Raw genomic sequence first — 25,649 nt, forward strand, 5'->3', positions numbered from 1 at the left:
AAGTGTGAGGTTCCAAACGTAAATATGCAGTCTTTTAGTTGAGCCATGTGTAAGCATGGTACACATTACTAGCTGCCTTGTTCCCAGACTTTCAAAGCAGCCGAGGTGATTAATACAATGCCCGGATACCAATTCCATTAGCTGGGCTCTTATTTTTGAGGAACCCCTTTTTCCCTTTTCCATATGTTTTTGCTAGAAGTCTCGTATAGTCCAGTCTCTTCAGCAACCAGTCCCCTGGTTTAAATCAGCCCTATTCTCGCTTCGTCTCATGTGGATGTCGCAAACCACATGCACTTTGCAGTGGCCTTAACTACCCTGTTTGGTTTCAGCACAGTTTCCAGAATCCACAGGTTTTTTCTTTTTTTTCCTTTTTTTTTCCGAATACTTCTCCCACACTCGAACCCTACCACTTTTTCACTTTAGTCAGCCACAGTATTCCCAGCTGTAAAGATTTTTAGAGGAGTGCTCCCTGCTGACCACGACGGTCCAAGGGTGGAAAGGCAGCGAGGTGGTAAGAGGACACGGCTGACAGGTGAAGCGGGTGTGAGAGAGCATTGCATGTGTGCCACCCGTGCCAACTCAGCACGGGGCAGGGGGGCATGTTGAAAAGTCATCGCTGGCCAAGAAACACAAGGCACAAACAAAAACAGGTCCAAGCAGCTGCACGAAGGGGTTTCAGGGTTTGTGAACGAGTAGAAACACATACACACATACACATAAACTCTCACACACACAAACTCTCACACACACACGTAAGAGGGGCGCTCTAAGGGGGAGCCCAACATTCGCAGGAAACCATTCCAAGACAGAAAACAGGGAAGCGTTTATGCACAGCTACAGTGGCAAGTCTGGACATGTTTCTGCAAGACACTGTTATAAATGAGGTCGCAGACCAAAAGATCTAGGGGCCAAAAGAGAATTGCAGTCTATCTCCATCTATGGATCGTTCGAGGAAATTATACAATGGCACAGAACCCCCGGAAGCTAACAAGATGTCCTGACCCACATCGATCAATCACAGACTTCATTAACATTATCATCACCCCCTTACGAGATCTTGTGAACCATCCGTTCTCGACACAATTCGAATCAAAACAGGTTCTAACGTCGCACCTAATGACCAAGTATTCCCAGGGGGCCATGATTTGGTAGTTAATGGCAAAGGGAAACGTGTTTCTCTGATTGTAGTGTTCAAAGTAATGGCGAAGGAAACGTGTTTTTCCACTCGTAGGTTCCCCCTCTGTCTAAACTTGAAATCTTCAATAGTTAGAGGCCCCCATGTAGTTAAGAGGCAGTGCAGGGTTCTGCACGTATTCCCTTCACACGGTTTAGAATCCCAGAGAAACACACACATGCACACACTCACACAGAGATCTGCCGAGTAAGAGCATTCCTCCAAAATGCAATTCTGACAAACTAACACATCACTGTTTTTTATGCCAGTCGTGCTTGCAAACAATAATTAATAAAGCAGCTGTCGAAGACTTCTGCAGCAGCACAGCTGTGCAGACTATTTATAAAAAGCCAAATTCCACCTCCTTGCCCAAACTGTTCTCTCCACAGTTGTTCGGAAAGCAAGTGAAGTAACACATAGCAAGGGGGTGGGGGTGGGGGGGCAGCCTACTTTAGGTAGGTTGCTGATTTCATCTTTTCATACAGCCCTTGGTCTAGCTGGAGTGGAGGATCAGAGGCGTATTGAGAAGGCAAGCAGGAGGTGACGGGTACAGGGGTTCAAGAGACGTCTGGCTTCATAGTTCATTGATGACATATTCATAAAGCCCACAATGCATCAGGCTCTCAGGAAGACGAGCTAGGTTATCGAGAGCGATTTCGCCAAATGCTCACTTCATTTGGAATATCGTGCATCCTGAGTTAGGCTCTAATAAACCTGTGCAATGTCTGTGAACATTACCTGTGTCTCTTCACTGTTCCATATTTAGAGCCCGCAGTGAGTGTGGCTTCAAGCTCACATTATAGCCAATAGATCGTTCACTCTCTTTTCTGCTGTTGAGTGTTACAAATAACCACCCCCTTACATAAAATTATTTGCTAGCACCATTTGCAGCTGCACATGTGTCATAGACAGCTGCTGTTATAGAAAACAAACCATTAAGAAGCGATCATTCAGCATCTGCAGTGCAAGAGTGTGTGAAGTGCGCTTCGTGATCTTACCTTCAGCTTCTCGTGGGCTCCAGTGTCCAGAAGGCAAGCAGGGACGCGGAGACCAGGAGTTGGAGGCGTACTGGAGAAGGACTCGGCCTTCAGCACATTTATCACACACTGATCCCACTTCTCTAGGAAATCAACAGACATGAAGGAGACCCAACTTAGATGCAGCCCAATATTGTTTTTAATCATGGATACATATACATTACTTTTGTTGCACTCATTATTACCAGAATCAATTAATATTTATCAATCAGAGGTTTCATGGACGAATGTTTCAGCGAATAGAGAGCGTGAATGGCCATCCTGAGCACTCAGAACTGTATCAATGTGATGGAGCATACCATTATAAGTGTAAATGTATCGCATTTTGCAGACATCCTTATCCAGAGGAACTTACAAACATCTCATTTATACAACTAAGCACTTGGAGGTTCAGACTGGCAGCTTATTGGCACCAGTGCTGGTGCAAACTCGTGACCTTTGGATCCAACAACTACCACTTTCCCTGATGACTGTTATTAATTGAAAAACCAATAACAACAGAAAGTGGAACTGCCAGTCTCACACGTATACAGATATGTTCAACACCACACAATGCTTGTATTATAGGAAGATGTTGTAACGGTGCCCTTAAGCAAGGCCTAAAATTCTCAACCAGGGTAGGTGGTAGCTCAGTAGTAAAGACTCTGGGTTACTGATTGGAACGTCAGGAGTTCAAGCGAGAGAGTACGCCCAAGTTGCCACTCTTGGGGCCCTTAAACAATGCCTTAAATTCTCAATTGTGGAATGTGGTAGCTCAGTGGTTAAAGCTCTGGGTTACTGATTGGAAGTTGAAGGTTCAAGCCATGGTATCACCAAGCTTGGGACCCTTGAGCAAGGCCCTTAACCCTCTATGCTCAAGGGGCACTGTGTCACGGCTCACCACCACCAGTTGCTCAGCGGTATAACTGAAATAAATGCATAATGGCATCTGCCAAATGCCATAAATGTAATTGTTTATTTAGATTTTTTTCACAGAGCAAAGTTTGCTAGTGAAATACGTCCAGATCACAGTTCGTTAGTGTGACAAAGTACAAGGGGTTTGTGCTACGTAGTATCCCTTGGTACAGTTTTATGTTATTTATTATTATAATTATTATACTAATTATTTGGTAGCCTATATCGTGGGCTTTGTTTATTGACCATTCCTTTTTTATTCCTTTTTGTTTCTGCAAGTAAATGGTAACCCAAACCAAACATCTTTTTCACACTTTTTTTTTTTTCTTATTTAAAACTGTTGTAAATGATGAGTCACATGGGACACTTGCCCTGTGAATTTTCAGATGTTCATAATACTCTGATTTCACTTTTATGAGTCACTGAAGACGTCTGAACAGGATCAGCATAACTCCTCAGTGTTTGGCAGCTAGGCAGCTTTCAGGCTTAGAACCTTTCTCTCCCTCTCTCATACACACACACACACACACACACACACACACACACACACACACACACACACACACACACACACACACAAACAAGCAGTGCACAGATTGAGAAATGAACTCACAGCATGCCTCAACATGTTCCTGAGGGGCTTCCCCAAAGCTTGTGTCAGTGAATTACACCTGTCACACATAACGTTATCTTATACTTATCATTATGGATGTGCTGCTAATAAATGCTAATAAACGACTTTCTGGGTAGCGAAATATAGCGAATGATTCAATTAAAGTTCCACAGGACTGAATCATCTAATGAATGTGTAGAAAACGTCGTCTCTGGGTCAGCGAGATGTTTTCACAAGGTCTTATAACAACAGTGAATTGATCAATCGATCATAAATAGGGCTTTTAATCGGTGAAGCATTCAAACTAATGGACAATATCCAAATGTGTAGGAGGACATTTTATTTTTTTCCTCCATGATCAACAGGACATGAAAGGACATGTGCCCTGCCCCCAGGGTTGCTCCAGACATATCGAATGACAACACACCTGATCCTCAGGAGTACGTCATATCCATATGTGTTTGACCAGCCCTAAAAATACAGTATAACTCTAACCAAAAATAGCCAGAACGTCCCAGAGGCCTCTCTCTGCAACCTCAGTTCACCTGTCATAAAAGTGTCCCGTGATTGGAGGGAACCACTCCACCACAAACGAATCCTGACGCTGTTCCACCACACGAGGTGCCATGGGGACAGGAGGGGGCTTGTAATTGGGCTGCCATGTCTGATAAACCAGGTCCAAATAGCAGTGCATTCGGGCCACTTGGTTGTCCGTAAACGAATCCGTGCAGGTGTCATCTGTAGGGTCCAAAAAACAAAGTGAGATGAATGGCGTGAAATATAAACAGTATCAACTGTACATTTTGTGATTTAAATGTACAGAATATTACCTTGTTTCTCTAGATAGATAAATTCTGGAGAGAATCAAAATTAAATTCAAATAAAATATATATATATTTTTTTATTGTTTTTCTATAGCTGCAGCTGCAAATGACAGGTTTATATTAATGTATTATACTATATACTATTATTATTATATTATTATACTATTATTACTATATATATATATATATATATATATATATATATATATATATATATATATATATATATATATATATATATATATATATATAGTAACTGATAACCTTTTTATTTTTTCTTATTTTTTTTAATCATATTAAAATATTATCTTATATACATGAATTAAATATTATTTAATATTAAAGTAAAAAGTGTTGTCATTATTACGATAATGTTTCCTGTAAAAAACATTTATTTAACATTTATGGAAGGAGTTTCCATTTCAGCATTTTGCAACAATCAAAGTAAAAATACGAAAATATGTAATACGAAAGTATAAAAATATGAATGTTGCTATAAGTGGATAAAAAGTATGGCCTGCCCTGCTGTAGTGGTATAAAAGGAAAAAGTGTGCTGTGAGGTGGCAACGTTACTGCAGACCTTCTACATATTTTTCATTATGTCACATTTTTTTTATTTAATTTAAAAAAATCTAATAAATCTAAGAATTATTACATGAAAGGAATTTTTCCAAGTGGAACCTCACAAAAGGTAGTATATTGTTTGTATATTAGTATTTGAACCTATAGTATTGAACAAATGGTACACTATGTAGGTTGTACACTGTTGTATAAGAATATCAAAAAGAAATATATAAATTTACAGAGTCGATAATATGCAAATGTATGCGAATGCTTATTAATTGTCAATGTGTTTCTTCATACCTGTGTAACTCATATAATTATTGAAAGGCGTGTGGATGAAGTTGCTGCAGCCACACGTCTCATTTCCAGGCTCAGGGTCCCGACAGTGCTTGTATTTGGGGGTGGGGTTTGTGTCGGCGCACAAGTCTCCTGTTTCCAGCGAAGGCTCCATCTCCAAACAGGCGTCGTTGCAGGACTCGATCTCTGAAATGCCCCTGAAGACGTGGTACAAGCCCAGGCTGTGGCCGATTTCATGGATCATAGTGTGCGTGTGTCCGAAGGTTCCGTAGAATGACGGGTTTAACACTATGCCTCCTGGAAGAAAGGATGGAAGCATGTAGTGAGGAACCTGGAATGAATTAAAGCAATATATGCCAATCCGTGTGGGTTTTTTTTTTTTTTTTTTTTTTTTTTGGAGTGAAAAAGCAGTGAAAAGTTCAAACAAAGCACTGGCACCTACGACTCATTTACTCAAAATCAGATGATGAATCGATTCAGCGGCGCAACCTTACAAGCACAAATTAAACCCTGGACGCTTCGGAGAGTCTGTACGAAATGAAACAGAACCCCTGAGATGTAGTTATAGCAATAACAGCACCAGCTTTGCTCTCAATCGGGAACAGATCAAAGCAGGAGCTCATTTGTTCTGCACCCAGTGTAAATTAAACATGCTTTATTACCAAGATGGGTCAGGGCCTCCTTGTCCCAAGGCCAGGTGGCCACTCCAGCCAGGTCCTCATTAGTGGAATTGGCAAAGAAGATGTTAAGGTGTGTAGAGCCTTCCACTTTAAGGATATCTTTCAACTCCTTCACATCCAGGTAGGCCCTGTGGGTGTAAACACACACAAACATACAGTGTGTGGTTCACATTAGTGATGGAAATCAGAGCAGAACCAAAGGACCAGGTTGCACCTAAGAAAACAGAGAACATCAACATCATCAGTACTTTGCTTGAGGGCTACGTTCACAGGGCTAGACGATGCCCTTCATGGTAGCCGCCGTAAATGTTCACGGTTTACTTTATTAAATTTAACTATAGGTTGACATAAGGGTGTATTATAACATGATTTTACAGTGTAATGACAGTTGACTCCTAAAAGACACTTTGCACATGGCAGTTGGTGAAACTTTGTTTAGAACACTGAGAGATCATGAAGGCTTTGATAGTCGATATACTCTAATAAATATTTCCTCAGAGATATAAATAATATCTGGAATTTCACTTGTAATTCAGTCTTGAAAGTTTCAAAAGGCTATAACTTTTGTTTTTGCAGCAACATTCAGCTACTTGACTTTGGTTTTATGACAACTAGACACAAACAATATACAAAAGCAGCTGAATAACCTGTTAGAAATGGTTATTTAGCATTGTTTATGGAATTAATGGAAGGAGTCTCCACTTTCAGCAGGTTGTGAAGCTGAAACTAATAATTTTCCACCACTGGAAAGTCTTTAAGATTCAAGAGAATGTTGCTTTCTGTGGTTTCTCATTTCCAAGTTTCTAAGACTGGTGAAGATATACTGTATTATAATCACAAAAGCATTGGGATACCTGATCTTTCCAGCCATAGTTGGATCTTCTCCAAACTGTGACCACAAACTCACAATTGTTTTTGGATGCTGTAGCATGAAGTTTTCCCTTCACTTTAACTAGGAGACCAAAACCTGGTACAGCATGACAATTCCCTTCTGCACAAGCCCAGCTCTATCAAGATATGCTTTGCATGGGTTAAAGTGAAAGATCTCCTGCTATAGAGCTCCAAACCTATAGAACATGATGATTGTGAACACTGACAGCACCCCCAGGCCTCCAACCTTCTCACCTACATCAGTACCTGACTTTACTAACACCCTTATAACTAAATGAGCACGAATCTCCACAAAATCTAGTGGAACATCTTTCCAGAAGAGTGGAGCTCAATATAACAGGAACTGAGGATTAAATGTAGAACGGGATGCCTAAGATTTACAAACATAATATTGTTTTTTCTTCACTATAGAAAACGAGAATCAATTGGCATAATCAATTGATGTGGTATACAAATAAATAAATAAATAAAACAAAAACAGATTTCGAAATGTACCTTTTGTTTGCACATTCTTTTTAAATAAAAATTGGCTTGAATACCTAATATTTAATTGTAGGAATAAACAAATTGATATCGCCCCATCCTCATGTGGTAAACTTGAACCTACACCTGTCTTCTTTTGCATAGTCGAACATGACTGGTCTTTACATGTCATGATGCAACGTGTATTAAAAGGTCTCGGGAAACTTAGAGACCGCACTTAGAATTGTGTGAATATATGCATCAGGCAAAACACCTGCCTAATGTTGTGTTGGTCCCCTTTTTGCTGCCAAAATAGTTCTGAAACATCAAGCAGTAACAGCATGAAGTTCTCCAGTTTTGAGCTACAGGAGCTCATCTGTTGGATCGGACCACACGGACCAGCCTTCGCTCCTCACGTGCATCGATGAGCCTCAGCCGACCACAACCCTGTCGCCGGTTCACCACTGTTCCTTCCTTGGAGCACTTTTGATAGACACTGACCACTGCAGACCAGAAACATCCCACAAGAGCTACAGTTTTGGAGATGCTCTGACCCAGTCGTCTAGACGTCACAATTTGGCCCTCAACAAACTCGCTCAAATCCTTATGCTCGCCCATTTTGCTACTTACACGTCAACTTTGAGGACAAAATGTTCACTTGCTGCCTAATAAATAAATCCACCCACTAACAGGTGCCATGATGAAGAGATCATCAGTGTTCTTCACTTCACCGCTCAGAATGTTATAATGTCATAATGTTATACCTGATCGGTGTATATTTTGATTTGCTCACTGATTTGTAACCGACTCCCCTGTTCAGAATTCTAATCGTATGCCGCTTCATAATATATAGATAATATACACCGACTTCACATATTATAATCAAACATTTGTACTGCGGCTTAGAGTCGTTTTTTCAAGTCCATCGTGGTAATGAAAAACAGCCCACGAGTGACACTTTAGTAAACAGGGAAAGCACTGTGCAAGTTTCTGGCCGAGTTCCAGCTATTTGGCAGCATTAAACTGCATTACTGTAAAGATAAAAAGCAGAACCGCATGCGACTAAAAGTGAGCGACAACTCGCAGCGAGCCATAAAAACCAATCACGTTCGCCTGACATTAACGGGAGTTCCCAGACAGCTAGTCGAAATGAAGACCACACACTGGGATGACACACTCCAGCTGTGGAAAAGTGTCCAAACATCACATGGAGGTATGTTCAATTGTCCTAGATTCCTCTGATACATTCGTTATCCTGCGACGTCAAAATAACGCGTGAGAGATACGAAAAAAAAAAATCTGTTACGTAATTAGTTTGGAGTAAAGAAGCTTGGTTTGTGCAGAAACAGCGGCTTAATAAATCGCCCGTCATCCTGCTAAAAGAGAAAAGGCAGACAGTTAGCTTAGCTACAGTACACCAATATGTACCAGATGCACAGCTGTTTAACTACAGCGTTTTAATTGTGCTCACAACACATCGCAACCATCTGTTCATCAGAGGCGGAGAAGAATTCCTGGAGTTCCATATGTAAGATATTCCAAATATAAATACCAAATTCCTATTTCCTGACAGTTCTCACCTCTCCAACGAAACGATATTGAAAAAGACAGATTGTACAATTCTGCCCATGTCTGATTAGCACTCTTTGTTGATGGAGAGAGAGAGAGTTAGATGTTCAGGACAGGTGAATGGACTCTATGAAGCAAAACAGAAGTCTCAGTCAGATCTTGGCCCATTTTCAAAAAATGATGTAAGTTCGCTTATCTGAAAAACGACAGGAATGTTGTGAGGGAGAAGAAGCTTACTGACAATACGCTTATGATTTTTTTGGACGTTTCTGTTGGACATTTTAATTCAATCCTATCTAGAATCTATTACGTAATATGCACTGGAATTGTTATAAATGATATTTACAAAGAAAAAATGCTAAAAGAATTTAGAACTGCCTTTAAAGACTCTTGGAAAGAAACTGGATCTTGTTTTCTGAAGTTCTACTTGGAAGCCAAACCTTAACTGTCCTTAACTGAGCGAAAAAAACAAAATGAATCGGTGAACCCTTCAAAGACAAACTATGAAGACAAAAGATTTAGAACCTTCATGCCTCAAAGCTTTCTTCATTCATTTTTAGTATGGTCGAGGTTGTGGTAGATCTAACCTGGGAATATCGGACATGAGGTGGAAAAATACCCTGGATGAGACAGCAGTTCATTTCAGGACACCATGCGCACAGATTCATACACACAATCGTTCACTTGAGACTTTTGTAAACAACATATTTTCTATTCTTACATTTTCTCTCCCTGGCCAGAGATTCCAGGCTTCTCCTGGGGGATCCCCTGACATCACAAGCCAACTGTGAAATATAATCACTCCAGCAGGTTCTTGTTTTGCCCTGGGATCTCTGTCCAGTAGTACAGCCTGATACAGAATATCTATAAAGGGGAACCAATCAGGGGTGTGGTTTTAAGGTGTACAAACCACCCAAACCTAAACCACCTCTCCCAAATGCTATTATTCAACCTGAAAATTCTCTTAGAACTACAACCTGATCTCTATGTGCGGTTGAATATAAGGTGTGACCTGGATCCAGGGATGAGGGCTTAACCCTTATTATCCCCCCCAAGGCTAACCACTTGGGAAAAAAGGGGGAAGGTTCGAATCACGAGGCCACACATCTTGATAGAAAACCCTTCCACATGTGAAGTTTGTGAAAGGAAAACTAAAATTACTACAAAACAGAAAGCTTATTGACACAAAATGGCGTTGCAAGGCCGTCCTCCAGTGAGCAATTCGTCTTAATATTTATTTAAACAATACGTAGGAAAGGGCAAAACCATTACAACCACTTTTGCCCAAATATAATTAATGAAAGGTCATTCATTTGCCCCATACGATGAAATATTCACACAAGTGTGTTGTTAAAAAACATAAAATATTGGCGTGGTTGTAACAAACACGAAGCCAAGATGGCCCCCTTGGGCCTGCCATCATCACCTTAGTTAAAGTGAATGCCTTTAAAGTGATAATTCATTCCTCTGTCATATCCATTTCCACCACTGGAAAATAAAGTGGGCAGTTAACAAACTTTGACCAATACTATGAGTTTGGACTTAAGTCAAACAAAACACATTAAACTGCTCTACATTTTTTTCTGTAGCGGATCATGTTAGATTGAGGCTAAAGCCAAATTTGTGTAAACATTAGATTGGTCATGTATCCATCCATAAATCCATTTATCCATCCATCCATCCATTCATCCAGCTGTTATTCTTTAATAAGCTGTAAATACTGTATATACTGCATGTAAATATGTATGTATGTATGTATATATATATATATATATATATATATATATATATATATATATATATATATATATATATATATATATATATATATAATGTTTCAGATATCTTTAGAAGGCAAATAAACCCTGATTGACTTAACATGTACACACATTGAACATACCAGAAGCCTTGTACTATACCAAATATGGACACGCACCCAGTAGTTCTGTTGTGTCCTGGTGGATAATTAATGGGACTAAATTGGGGGAGAATTTCTCTGGCACAGTGCTGTTGCTGAATGAATCATCAAGAATCAGAGCAGAACTACAAAAACACGCAGATTCGGTCAAAAACTTCTTGTTTCTATTCAGCCGAACTCCAAATGTGCTAATTTTTGTTATTTTCTGCCAAAAGTATTTGATGATTGAACATCCAGTTTTTCCCAATCATAGATCCTAATCCAATCTGTGCTGATCCCATGACCAGGTCAAGACAACAGTCTAAAATCCAAACACAACAATCCTTTTGTTTTTGTCCAGGTGTTTTTTTTTTGTTTTTGTTTTTTTTGGTATTGCAAGTGTCGTATAAAAAGACTTTGACAGCCAGGGCTCTGGACTATTGGCTTTGTCTGGGTGTTTAAGTTTCCAGGAATAATTACAACGATGGAATAATTACAGCTAAAACCAACCTGGGTAGAATTTTAGTTCTTAATCCGTTTAGGGAATAAAATTTTATAATGTTTTTTTTTGTTGTTGTTGTTGTTGTTGTTGTTGTTTAGTTTTTGAAATCTGCAAACTCATCTCTTTTATCAAAAGGAATACCACCTCTATTTTTGCAAAGAATATAATTTTCCAAGATTCCTTTCAGATGATAGATGTCCCAGCAGACAAAACTGTATCTGTCTTTTTATTGTTTATGAATTTTATACCAAAATCATTTTATTCTGAAAACAAATAGACCCGTAAAGTATCGTACGTGTAGTTGCAGTAGGTCTGTTTACATTGTGTGCATGTGGGAGCTTCAAAGATGTTTTATGAGGGTGTTGTGCCTTTAAAGTGGTCGCTTTTATGCCAAAAAAGTCCATTAAGGCAAAGCTGTTAATGTCCATTTACGTCTATATAGACTGTAGGACCCAGGTTTTAGGTGACATGGGGTAAGTCATGACCTAGTGGGAAGGTTTATCCACTCCCGGGAACTCAATTAATCTGTTAATGTGACACGATGGAACGCTGGATGTGAGCACACCACCGCTCAGGTATGTTCACCTTCCACCTGTGACTAATCTCTCTGGGAACTGAGCCATGGCGGACATTTTTCTTGCGGCACATAAATACAGTGCACTTGGCTCCTGGATATCAGTAGTAACACTGCCGTATGTGTACTGTGAAGTACCGAACACTGCGTGCAAGTGAAAAGCACAGCCCTGTTCTTCTTTTCTTTTTTTTTTAGCTAGACTGTCGGCAAAGTGTTTCAAACAAACCATCTCCCGATGCAAAGAAATTGGAACAAACCTTGTACCTTCAACAAAACAAAAACAAAGCAGGCAACATTTGTGTTTTTTTTTTTTTCTTCTTTTTTCAATGCTATACTACTGAGCAAATTCTGAGAACCTCCTAACCCTGTGTCTCTCGTTCTTTCTAGCCAGATTCCTAAACAAGCAAACTGGTACCAGACTCCGGTCTGCAAAAATAAACCCCAGATCATCCATTGTTTTAGCATGCATGAAGCCCAGTGTTGGTCCAGAATTCCACAATTAAGTTGGAATGTTGGTGAACGTTTGCAGCACTGCCTTCGGTTTGTCTCTCTGGATGTACCACAATCAACAGAAAACAAGCAACCGATCGGAGGAGGTTCATCCCCCTGTTTTCTGCCACTCAAGTTCTTACTCCTCTTCCTCACACTCTGCACCTTGCACCCAATCAAACCATCTCTTGAAGAAACAATATTTAGCTCTTCAGCCTTAATATTTCAATCTCACATTCAGCTTTTGCCAGCTGTTGATTTCTGTAACTGGACCAGATGCCCGATGATAAATTGCCCCTTGATGATTGCAACAGGATAAGTTTCAGCAGAAAAATACGAGCGCTTTTATTTAAGTCTGATGTCACCTAGCAGCCCGCACACAGAGTCACTTGAAATACTTAAGGAATGCAAGTGGAGACAATTGTCTGGACTGGACCGGGTTCAAGCAACTAATAAAAAACATTGTTGTTCCCTTGATAAACTCAATCAGTGGAGAAACGCAACGAGGTTTCAGCAGACAAGAAGGCAGAGGGAAATCACTCGCTGTGCTCATTTATGCTAATTTCAGACTACGTCTAGTCATTTTTAATCGCATCTAAGAAGCTGATTCTGAAAAAAGAACTGAATGAGAATACAGAATAAGACTTTGGCACTGTAAAGTGTGCTATGTTTAACCTGGTGAGTTGACCTGTTTAAAATTCTCTGGACATTCCTCAATATCCTTATTTTCCAACAAAGTAATATCCACCCAAGCTTCCGCTTCTATGCTATAAATTGTCCAGCTTTAAGCAAGGTGAACATGGTAGCTTTAAACACGGCTGCCTTTACAATATTAGCAACAGCTGCTGTACTGAAGAGATCCAGTGCAGATCGGGCCAAAGTTAAAGCAGATGGCTGAAGAGAAATTGTAAACATCATGTGCTTTCTCCCCAGTGACCTCAGGTATTCCTGGTTTAAAAACTTTTTTTTTGTCTAAGACGCTTGTCAACCTTTAAAAATGCTAGCATTATAGCTAACAACCACAAGTTTGAGTGGTTCCTTAGAGGGAAAAATATACTTAGAGCCTCACTGAGAGCTGGAGTAGGATATTAGCAGGACACTTTGCAGACTAACAGATGACCGAACTGTAATTAAGGGAGGGAAGAATTTTCGTCATTGTTACACGGTAAACAGGAAAAATGCGTGATAATAATTAGGAAAACATTGATGTTGCTTTTTTCATCACCAAACAAGGCATGTGGTTTTCTATCTAGACCGTAGGATGATTCATGGAAGTGTGAAATAGCCAGAAAGCTTTATTCCAATGGAATGTAAAAGCACAGCAATGTCCCACTTGGAATGCCAAGGATGGTGATGGTTTTTCTGCCTTGGAAACGACTTGTTGGCTCAGTTACACTTGTCATATGTCTAAAAGTTACTCGGGGCACAAGCGAAAGGTTCTACAAAAACCTATTACATTTAAAACCACAAGAAAATTCCCATACTCTGGAGAGTGACGTCAAGCTTGCCTTAGTTCTTAGTAAAGAAGTCGCGATGAACACCAGTACATCCAACATCAACATAAAATTAGTTTCACTGTGAAATATTTTAGAACATGACATGGAAAAAAAAAAAAAATGATTTGACAGAATCAACACCTCGAGCTTACCTTAAACGTGAGGCAGGATTGAAGCACGTCTTGGTGACGTCAGTAATATTGGGGTTGCAGCAGTCATCTTTATCATAGGCGTAAATATCCCAGTTGCATTCTGGATCGCATACGCCATTCCCTTGTTTATGCTCAGCACAGTGAGTTCTCGGCTTGCAATACCCAGCATCGAACCCGGTCAGGGTATGGTTACACTCAGGATCGCAGTCTTCATCGCCCACTTTACTGATATCGCAGTTGGCTAAAACTAAACGGGACCGTAGCGTGGAGTTACTCACATTATGAACTGTCAACTCCCAGGTTATATTGTACATGCCAAAGGCTTCGTTCAGTTCCTGGTGCTGCAGATAGATCTGCTGATCAGTCACGGTGGGCCTACGGTACTCGTCATCGTACACATTGATGACACGGTAGCGCACCGTCTTGGGTCTCCGGAAGTTCCAGAAGTGGTTGTAGTTGCGTGCAACTTCAACATTATCGCACACGGTCTGCCCACAGGCCGGGGGCTCTAGGGTTGTGTCCAGAGAGCCCAACCCAGCCCGAGGCCCTTCATCTGGTTGTGGGAAATTCCCATCCTTCACTACCAGCCACTTGCGCTCAGGGTGCTCAAAGTTTTCCCGGATGATGAGGTCCTCTTGATATTGTGAGTCCTTGTGGCCATGCATGTCCTTTATGATTTGGCGCTGAGAGAGGGCTTGACGCCACAGAGTAACTCGCTCAACAGAACCTCGGTAGTTATGGTTCAAGGCATTTCCTCCCACCATCAACACCTTGGGATTCAGATAAATTACATGCCAATGCATTCATTTTTTTGTAGAAGTCAGGCCTATTGTTATGACTAATGATTCTTTCTAGGGTGATGAAGATGCCACAATTGACAAGACATATGGTATTTACTGAATAAACAGGCAACATTTATTTGGTTTAAATACTGTTGCTAATGCTAATCTCATTTCATAATCCCATATCATAATCCCCATCAAAGATTCATATCTTATCAGAACAAAGAAGGCCTGGATAGGAAGTCATTGACCTACCTTACACTTCTTCGTAAGAGAGCAGAAGACATCACCAGACTGTTCTCTGCTAACAGCAGCCTGAGCACCATTCACAAACAGTCTCATGTAGATGCCATCGTACGTGACCGCCACATGGGCCCAGTGGCCAGGCAGGTACTGGGTGTTGGAGTGGATGGAGGTGACCTTATGTGCACGATCCGTCTTGAGAGAGAAAAAGAAGCGAGGGTCTCGATTGCCTTGGTCACTAACTGTCTTGATACCCAGCAGCCAGCCGCGATCACTCGAGGCATAGAAGCATTTATCAAAAAGGCCTGTAAAAGAGAAAATACATAGGACATTGGATCAGACATGAACGGTGTCTTAATCTAGAAATCAGAAAACGTTTTGAGGATTGAGAAAGTATAGCTAGAAGATCATAGAAGATAATTTACATTTTAAGGGTAGTTTGTATTATCTCATAGTCTATTTAGATGCATTTTAAAGCTAAATTATTATTTTTAGGAGAAGACATTATGGTGGGTTTTGTGCTCCAATTCTTTTTTTTCAGGAGCTGCCTTATCCTGCTCAGAGAAGTGGATGTAGAGAAGTGATGTTCAATCTTTTCCAACAAGTGCTGTTGTGGGTGCAGGTTTTTATTCCAACCAAGCAAGTCCACACAATTCTACCTGTTTAATTCTAATGATTTTCATTTCCAATGACTATCAGGTGAGGCCATTGCTTGGCACACATTCAGATCTAGGGATAATTTTAAGTCACCAATTTTCCACCTAGTTCTAGACGGAAACCAGAGAGCCCAGAGGGTACCAAACCTATCAGGGTAACATAGTTGTGAATCCCAACAGAAACCTTGTCACTAACCTACGTCAATGCCAGTGGTGGACGATGTACACAAACCATGTAGTTGAGTAAAAGTAGATATACAATCAATATAAATTACTCCAGTAAAAGTGAAAGTGCTCCCTTTAAACGTTCACCCACTTGAAATTAAAATTACAAAAGTATTTGTAAATGTAATTAAGAATTTTATTTTTCTATTATCAATTTTGTCACAAGACTCTTTATTTAATCAACTCAGTTTATGTGATTATCTATTAATATAATGATATTATTGACTCAAACAATGATTGATCATGAGCCCAAAACCTTCTTCAACTACTACAAAAAAACTGCGCAAATGAGGCCATGGGCACAACTGTATGTTGGTGATCAGTAGATACACCAAGCATCAATCAAAGCAAGTTTAAAACAGAGCATGCGCTCGACACTGATTGGCGGCTTGTTGCGTGATTGACCAGTTTTTATCTGCTCTTAAATAAAAAGGAATGACCTTGATGACGCAAAATGTAGTTGAGTAAAAAAAGTACGATATTTGACTTTGAAATGTAGTGAAGTTAAAGTTAAATAAAACCAATTCAGTAAAGTACAAATATGCGAAAAAGCTACTGAAGTACAGTGAAGAATTACATTTACTTTGTTACTGTCTACCACTGGTTAATGCCCCGCATGGCTTTAAAAGTAAATGATTTTTAAAGTCTATTTTGATTGAAAGTCACTTTTGCAAGTCACAAACTTGCTAACTTCACCTAACTAACTGGTTTGGAAATTGAAGCCAGAAATTGCGAATACCCCCATTTTCGCCTCCAGATTCCCAGGAAAAGCATGGTTTCCAGTTGATGTTTACTAATATCACACTGATACCCTCACCAACCCCCCTCTCTATCACTGTCTTAAGCAAAACGAGTCTGTTTATGCTAGTGTGTGCATGCATGTGCAATGAGGCATGACTAGCATATGGAGATGCATGTACTCGCTTTTAATTTTAGCTGCCACATGCCTGTGACGGTCATACAAACGGTGTGGGTGGTGGTGTGAGAAAACAATAGTCAAAACAGAGCAAATCAAGTCTGTTTCTGATTTTCGCCATTCCTCACTCACCATGTCTCACCTCTCAGGGTTTTAAGAACCTTGTGAGAGAAGGTTGTCTTCATGTCAACAAGCAAGCCGATGCTCTCCGAGCATCGGGACCCGACCTCAGGGGTCAGTTCTGTTAAACATTACAGACTCGCCATGACACAGTGGGAAAGGTCTGCCATCTATCAGTGTGAGCACTCGAACTGAAAGGTGTGCTAAAATGCCTGTAGGGTCCGTCATGTAAACACATGTCACAAGGCTGCCATGCTCAATTAACCTAAAGCATTTACATTTCCCCAGGAAAAAAGTCATTTGATGAGGATCAAGACATGTACACAGTCTTATGTGGAGACAGAGATGTAATGCAATGCCATCTGAGAAGCACTCCCACATTCAGATCTAAAACAGAAGGGGGTGTGGCCTAAACCTGAAAGAGTTCTACCACCCTGTTTTATTTTCTAAAAAATAACGCTTAAATACAAAAAATGATAAGCTTTCCATCAATGTTAGCTTTGTGTGTGAATTCTGGCTCTAACAGCTCCTCAACCTGAGCTACATCATTTCAGACCACTCATTCCAGAATCCCACATGACACACACACCTCTTTGTTTATGTTTATGGCATTTGGCAGACGCCTTCATCCAGAGCGATTTATATTTGCAACTGAGCAGCTATGGGGTTAAGGGCCTTGCTCAGGGGCCCATGTTTAGCAGTTTGGGATTTGAACTCACGACCTTTAGATCCAATGAGTCCAATGCCTGAACCGAATGACGTTCTAAAAGAATCTGCATTTGTAGTTCATTTAACTGTGAAACTGTAAAACATAAACATCCTCTGTTAGAAGAAAACATCATTATATAAGTGTTTACGCTCTCTATTCATGCAGAACATCTGCCATAGAAGTCCCTGTGAATGAGATGTTACTATAGAAACGATAATGTACTCAAATGGCCAATGCGATTTGAACACGAAACACATGAAAACGATCCACACTGATACGAGTAGGCATAAGGCATATTTGAATAATAACACTTCTTATGATGTTCCCACTTTCCTGATGGAGAAAGTTGAATCTGATGCATCACTTCCCTGAAAATTACACAACAGGTCACCTAGAAGTCATCATTGATACAAATCTGCTTTTCCTGCAGTTTTATAACCATCTTGTGCAAGTGCCGATTAGGCAATCTCTCTTGCTCACTGTCTTTTATTTGATACGGGATGTTCTTGCAATGTCCCTTTTGCGTCATGACTGTTAAAGATGAACTGTAGTGCCAAGTCTCTCTGCAACGTTTTGACAAGATTGGAAATTTAGGATGAGTTCTTGCCTCCTTTCGAGGCCTGTTGCTGTGGAACGACCTCTACGTACAGTAATTACACGAGACTAGATTATGGTCGTGAGTCGATCCAAAGCGTTCTCTTTTCCCACAGCCACACGAACGTCGCCTCAGCGCTGTTCAAGGTCCTGAATTCTGTGCAGTTCGCAGTGTGTGTCCGAGACTCACTGCCACAGCACTGCCTGGACCTGGCTAATAAAGAAGCAGCACTTTTACGCTCAAGTGGCATGAAACCTGCATTATAAAAGCGACACGGTTATGGAATCACGATTAATGCTTTGCGAACACTTTTCGGAGCCATTTTTAGGCATGCATTAGCATTTTACCAAATACGCCCATGGCTCAGGTTTAAGCAAGGGTCACTGTATTCCAGCTAATCTTGTTTGTCCTGTAAATAAAAACCCTCCTGGATCAGACATCCAGGTGAGACAGAAAGACGATGCTGCATCGTTGCTGATTTGAACAGCACACACAACAACCCCATCCGAGGGAAAACCAATAGACGGCTTCGAACAGAGAAAAGATAATTTAGCAGTAAGCAATTTTTTCCAAGCAGTACCCACCAGCCCTCCAGGGGCAAAATGCAAAATCAGGAGATCAAGTGCATGTTTTTACATGACATGCCTGATGCGTAATTCATCTGGATTCCTCCGTAAAGGACAAGTAGTACGACAAATAACGTGACTCAGAGCTCCCATAAAAATGCCTGGGGTTGTTCGGAAACCGCCAATGTCATGTAGGAATTTTTCCCACTCTATATAGAACAAGGCTTATCCGTGTCTGTGCGCTGTTCTCTAAAGACCTAGGCTGCTTCGACTTTCAAACAGATGATGTCATCGCTGGGAAAAGAGCAACTAGGGGGAGTATTGTGTTCAAGATCTCACACATCTCTCCCTCACTACAGACACAGACACAGACACAGACAGACACACACACACACACACACACACACACACACACACACACACACACACACACACAAACACACAGAGTGAGAACAGCCCAATCTATTTCAGCATCCTACACTGCACAGCAATATCTCTATTAATGAATTCAATCTTGCCATAAAAAATGCTTACACTTTCCTTTTATTTCTTATGTGAAACACAGAATTTATTACATCCCAATCTGGCAACTCTTCACTTTCCCAAAGAAAATCCACAACGTGTGAGCGGTAATTACATGATCACTGGCGAGGCGGCGTTTTAACAACCTGTCAAGCGTGTGATTTACAACACATCAAACAAGGTTGCCATGTCCATCCATTCTCAACCTTGTTTCGATTTACCTTTAGACATAAATACTTCGTTTTTACAAAGTAGACTGTATTTACACATAAATCTGAGTGCTAGGTTGTAAACTTGGCAACAAGACGACAGGTTGGTGCGAACGAATACAAATGAAAAAATGAAAACATTCAAAGGAGATGTATCTGGCAACCCAAGTCAGAGCGCAAGTAATTTTTTTCCCCTTTATTTGGTCTGGAGTGAGAAGAGTGGAAGTGTTGGAGAGTGTGTGTGTGTGTGTGTGTGTGTGTGTGTGTGTGTGTGTGTGTGTGTGTGTGTGTGTGTGTGTGTGTGTGTGTGTGTGTGTGTGTGCGAGCGCGCGCTCTAACTTTACTCTAAAACGGGGGAAACCCTGACAGACACGAGCTTTCTCCCACAGCATGTTCGGTTCAGTGTGTATCAAATAGCTAGAAGGAAACTCTGAAATAAACACATATGCAAAATAAAAATACAAATAAAACATAAAGATATAATTCAATTATAACCCAAATAAATAGAAATGCCTGATAATTGTAAGGAGGAGATGTGCGTCTTTTTCCAGAGCAGAAGCAGCACACAGTGTCCTCGGATAGCGGAACTTGTTTGAAAGTTTTCTCTCGGATGTGTGTAACACACAGCTTGATGATGTGCATGATGTGCATGATGTGCATGCTCTACCTCTGTACATCGCACAAGCTGTTATTGTGCTGAGTTTTACGCAAAAACAAACAAAAAAAACTAGAGCGTACCCTTTCATGTTCTAGATTACGCACAGCCCTATATCTGTGTGTGATCTAGATCTGATCAGAGCGCACAGTTTCATCCATAAACTGCCTGTTCCAGAGCCGTCTACAGGGGTGACGTGCGCTTTTACGCGCAGAGAAACTTCAAAGTTTGACTGATTTAAGATCAAATCAGGTATAAACAACGTGAAAGAAAGAGAGAGAGAGAGAGGGAGAGAGGGAGAGAGAGAACATGGCAAGTCGTTTTCACTCATTGTGTGTAAAAATAAATATAAATAAATAAATCACGTCACGTACCTGCAATTACGGCAGGGGAGCGCTGTCCTCCTTCGGGCTTCACCCACATCCCTAGCGTGAAGTTCCCCCTGGGGATTTCCTCGGCTGGTCTGAGGCGCAGCTGGTCCCCGCGTCCTGTAAAGTACACGGCATGGCCGTGCGCGCTGGACGCGGCGGAGACGGACGATGCGTCCTCGCCTTCGTCGGACGCAGAGGCGCGCCGGCGCTGGCGGGGTAAGCGTCGCTCGAGGCCCGGCACGGAGCGCTTGCCGCGTGTAAGGCGGGTGGCGCACGCGCCCGGCACGCTCGCCCGGGCCTCCCGGAGCTTCACGAGTTCGCGTTTGGACCGACCTTTCCTCCACACGGGGCCGCACTCCGACCCGACGCACAGGATTAAGATAACGAGGCAGGGGAGCCACGGCAGGAAAGTCCACACTTTCATTTTGGTGTTTATTATTATTATTATTAATTGTTATTATTATAATTCAGAAAGAAAAAAATATATGGAGACGTGCAAGGACGCACGCAAGTTCTAGATTTTCCTCTCGGCAGCTGTCAGGGCGAAGATCCGAGTCCGATGTGAAGAAAACCCGAGTACCGGCGCTCTTCTGATTACTGTCTACAAGCCGCCAGCACGCGCCTCATGTTTACCAAAAGTGAGTCTTGTGTTCGGATCGGAGCTCCGCCAGCGCGCTCGGCACTGCGCACATTTCTGCGCTCCACGTTGCCTTTTGAACGGATCCGGGATCCAGAAGGGAGGGAGGGAGGGGGTGACTAATAAGTAATCAATCAGAGTTAAGATCAGAATCGGAATCAAGCCCCCCTCATCTCATCTCATCTCATCTCATCTCATCTCATCTCATCTCATCTCCCAGTGAAGTGCTCTCCAGCAGCCGTGCGCCTGTGCGCTTTTTTATCCCACTCGCGACACGATGTCAGAAATGCCACACGCGTGCAAAAGGCGCTTCAGAAAAAGTCGAGAACTTGCATACTGGGAATGAAAGTCCCAAAAGTTGCATTTGGGTTTGAAAGTTGAGATGCGCCGGGAGGATGAGGTCAGGGTGCGCTGTAGAGGTCCAGGAGCATCGCGGGATCCTCACTGTGTCATTCAAGAGCAGACAGACAGACAGACAGACAGACGGACTCGGCTGACTGATAGACAGATAGACAGATGCAGGAAGGAACGTTAGGCTGCGTTGCGTAGAGCGCGATGCTTTTTTTTGCTTTGAAGACTCAGGAGTTTCTGCTTTTGAGTCCTTCCTCCTCTCGTGGACGTGGGTGGGGGGTGGGGGGTGGGGGTGGACTCGCACAGGTAAAACGCAGGGAAGGCAGGAGCACTTTCCCCGTGCCTCCTGAACCACTCCGGGGGGAAAGTGTGCATGCACGTGTATCCCTCTAGTGGCTACTATTTGCACATGTCACGTCAGTGCTCTTTGTGCGCATGGGAAGTTCAGGGCCGAAGCGAGACGGAAAACAAACCAAACAAGTGGTTTTGGGCCTCCAGGGAACAGACTGAGAATGTTTGCAAGAAAAGTTGATGTGCATCAAATGTTTTTTACACACGAAAGGTTTACTATTTGCCAACATATGAAGCTCAGTTATTCCCTTCATCCTACTGTTGCTCAGTGCTTCAAACAATCCCAAAAGACCCTCATTATAGTCTTTATATGTCAATGATTGTGTGTGAGTGGGATGTGTGGTATCCTGAACCTGCACGTGAACTCAGTGTGAATAATACATGCAATTAAAGTGTGGAGTAATCATATGCAAAAAGAAAGAAGGAAAGAAGGAAAGAAAGAAAGAAAGAAAGAAAGAAAGAAAGAAAGAAAGAAAGAAAGAAAGAAAGAAAGAAAGAACTACTACTAATAATAATATTAATAATAATAATAGTCATACGTGGATAGAAATCGCACCTAAAAATATATATATTTTAAAATGTTAGGAAACAAAATAAAATGGGACAAAACATCCATTAAAAACTCTACATGAAAAAAAAAAATCTGGCATTTATTAAGTGAATTATGTCCCCCTGAGGAATTGGTCTGTACAGCAACTTTAAAACATCAATAACGTTTGCACAGATTTCAGGAAATCATGCTGCAACACTAAAACTCCCACCATATTGTACCTGGATTATAATAAATTCTAATAGATATCGTTCGAACCTCATGCCGTCTCGCACCTGCACACCACTTCCTATAACAATACAGAGCAATAAAAAAGGAATGTACTGATCCGTGCTGACGATAAACGCTCACTTCCGCACCCGGAGATGTTTCTGCTCTGCAGGGCCGGCCTCATGCCCTCCGTATGGAAGGAGATAACGTGAGGAATGTGACGACATCTTTTCTTTTGCACTTGTTTGCTGTAAACGAACAGCAGCGGATTGTCGCTTGTGGTAAAACCCTCCCTGTTAAATATTTGTCTGGGGGCCGCCTTTGTCACATCGCAGTGGCGAGTCCACATATTTTCTTTTGTACTTCATTCCTTGGGTTTTTGTGGATTTGGTCTCATGAGCCTGGGTGCAGCATGAGATCACTACTTTTCCAGGTTTGGTCTCTTTTTTTTTTTTTTAAGAACTTTTCTTCAACCTGAAAAAAAAAAGATTAAATACATTTCCAAAACTTCAATATAGGCTTACATTTCTTCTTACATTTCATCCAGGATAAAATGCTCACTTAGGATGAATGAACACCGAATTTTGAGTCTCTAAACTGAAACTACATTCACAAAAATCCCAGTCTTCTGGTATCTTCTGTTTGAAAAGCACCAAACAGACCTCTTTCTCCACATTTATATAAATACTGAGTAAATACATTTATCAAGCAATACCCTATGTGGACCAAAGTATTGGAACACCTGACTTTCCCAGGCATATGTGGTTCTTCTCCAAATTGGATGTCTTTGGATGTTATGATATTTTATCTTCACTTTACTCCTCACCTCACCTACAGGCCTTCAGAGCACCCTTGGTGTCCACAAACATTTGCCCATATAATATAGATATACTACTGGGTTCTCAAAGGCACAGCACAGGTTTCCAGCTGGAGAACATACATTTAGTTTAACAAAGAAAAGACAAGCGCATTATAGCAAGTTTAGCCTCGTAGCTCCAGTGTAAAACATGTTAACGCAAATGAAGTCAACATCTTGGCTCATCATGTGAAATGGAAACTTGATTTTGTGTGCAAATTAAAGTTTTCACCAAAACTATTGCTTCAAACCCAAAAGACCTGGACAGTAAGTATGCATTTGGTCAGATGCCAAACTGCGCTTGATAAATTCTGGTCTTTACGTCTCTAATGGTGTAATTACGCCAGCGCTGATGAAGCTGTTTCTTCATGCCAAATTACGCTCTGTGGTGGGCGTCAGTGTTAAATTTCCTGTGAGGGCCAGACAACAGTTCTGGCTACTTCAGCAGACTGGATTGTTATTAATGTGCAAGTTTTCCTTTTTTTTTTTATTATTTTATAAAAAATACACACTGAGGTCAAGCGTTAAAAAAGAAATATCTCAATGCAAATAATTCTGAATGAAATTGAGGTGCGTCAAAAACAAGAAGGAGTTTCATCTAGTTAAATACAGACAAATCCCAAGACCAGTTCCAACAGCGAATAGATGATAACTTCAACAATGATGGAACTGTAATGAATGGACATTTGGTGTCACCCAGATGAAGATGAGGTTCCCTTTTGAGTCTGGTTCATCTCAAGGTTTCCTCTTCATATCTACTATATATAAACTGGGAGTTTTTCCTTGTTATTGTAGCCAATGGCTCACTCATTAGGTAAAAACCTATAATGGATAAACTTATATGAACATGAAGATATGACTTGGCCTGGTTCTTGTTGTCTTGATTTTGTCTTGACAAATCGATTTGATTAAGTTCAGGTCAAGACCAAGTGAAGACAAACTAGAACCAAGTCAAAGACTTACAAATCCTGAGAAATGTCCCAAACAAAGAAAAATCTGGGGCTGGTCAGTTCTTAATTAACGGCCAAGAAATGAATCAAATCATTCATAAAGACTAATCCAGAGACATTCACTATGTTCGAAAAGTTCCCAGATCCACTAGACAAGCAAATCCAAAAACTCCTGAGACAACTACTAAGCAAAGACAGACAAATTCCAAGGAAAGAGACACACCCCAGGTTTAGACATATCAAATCCAGAGACAAATTCCTACCAAGACAAAACGCAACACAAGTCTTAAATAAAGACAGACAAGAGCCAAGACAAGTGTACAGGACACGAGAATGAGCGGTCATCACTATTATAGGCTTTAAACTTCCAAAAAGTTCTATAGAAAACATAATATTTATCACCATTTATTATGTAGGTTTTATGTTTAGAATTAAGGGATGCTCATGAATAACAGACTCGCACTGTATCTTCATCATCATCATCATTTTGACTGGTCAAAAGTTACTGTAGTACAGCTCCAACTCACCATCAGCAGAGCTTTAAATGTTAATGCAGTTCCTGGTAAATTTGCACGTTCATTCAAACTACAAATACTGATGGACCAAACTGTCCACTCCTGAACCAAGGGCGGGTTTGCAGTCTTGCTAACAATGTTTATTTTTGCCAGAATTTGTATAGCAGTTAGCTAATCTCTTGCTGGTAACTTGCTAGTTAGCCAGTCTTCAGTAGGCAAACATCCGACCAAATGTATAGTCTATTATTTAAGCAAAAATTAGTCGAGTTGTGTTATAAAAAAAATAGTAAGAAACAAATATAACTAAGGTGAATTATAAACAGCAGCAAAACTACAAAGAAACAGGAAACAGATGGAATTAAAAATAAACATTGATCTTTAAAAAAAATGGCGTACGAACACAACCGAAGAACATCAAAGAACTCGATCGAGTCTTCGGCTAATGCGCTACGCACTGAAACAGATAAATCTGTTGTAATATTCGGGATTCGGTTTGATAAAACGTTCCCCGCTTTTTCCTCTTGGTCGTAAAAGTATGCAGTAAT

At 41.0% G+C, this 25,649-nt stretch overlaps 2 protein-coding genes across 3 annotated transcripts in view; both read right to left on the bottom strand.

The window, feature by feature from the left end:
• trim32 (tripartite motif containing 32) overlaps positions 1-14,716 on the bottom strand; it is a 161,377-nt gene extending 146,661 nt beyond the window's left edge. Inside the window, exon 1 of the mRNA XM_083531308.1 lies at positions 14,707-14,716. The gene's annotated coding sequence lies outside the window, so the exon portion shown is untranslated. The remainder of the gene's footprint in view (positions 1-14,706) is intronic.
• pappaa (pregnancy-associated plasma protein A, pappalysin 1a) overlaps positions 1-21,928 on the bottom strand; it is a 93,654-nt gene extending 71,726 nt beyond the window's left edge. The window contains exons 1-7 of one of the 2 annotated variants that reach the window (XM_083531245.1): positions 20,688-21,928; positions 15,153-15,445; positions 14,116-14,885; positions 6,066-6,211; positions 5,407-5,700; positions 4,264-4,456; positions 2,173-2,294 (exon numbers count right to left, since the gene is read on the bottom strand). In XM_083531245.1, the coding sequence (XP_083387371.1) occupies positions 2,173-2,294; positions 4,264-4,456; positions 5,407-5,700; positions 6,066-6,211; positions 14,116-14,885; positions 15,153-15,445; positions 20,688-21,108 (2,239 nt within the window). In that variant the 5' untranslated portion in view covers positions 21,109-21,928. The remainder of the gene's footprint in view (positions 1-2,172; positions 2,295-4,263; positions 4,457-5,406; positions 5,701-6,065; positions 6,212-14,115; positions 14,886-15,152; positions 15,446-20,687) is intronic. The other variant, XM_083531244.1, reaches the window with a different exon arrangement.
• Between the last annotated feature and the right edge of the window lie 3,721 nt (positions 21,929-25,649).

The sequence above is a fragment of the Silurus aristotelis genome, assembly GCF_946808225.1.
Source record: "Silurus aristotelis genome assembly, chromosome: 26".
Taxonomy (NCBI): Eukaryota; Metazoa; Chordata; class Actinopteri; order Siluriformes; family Siluridae; genus Silurus; species Silurus aristotelis.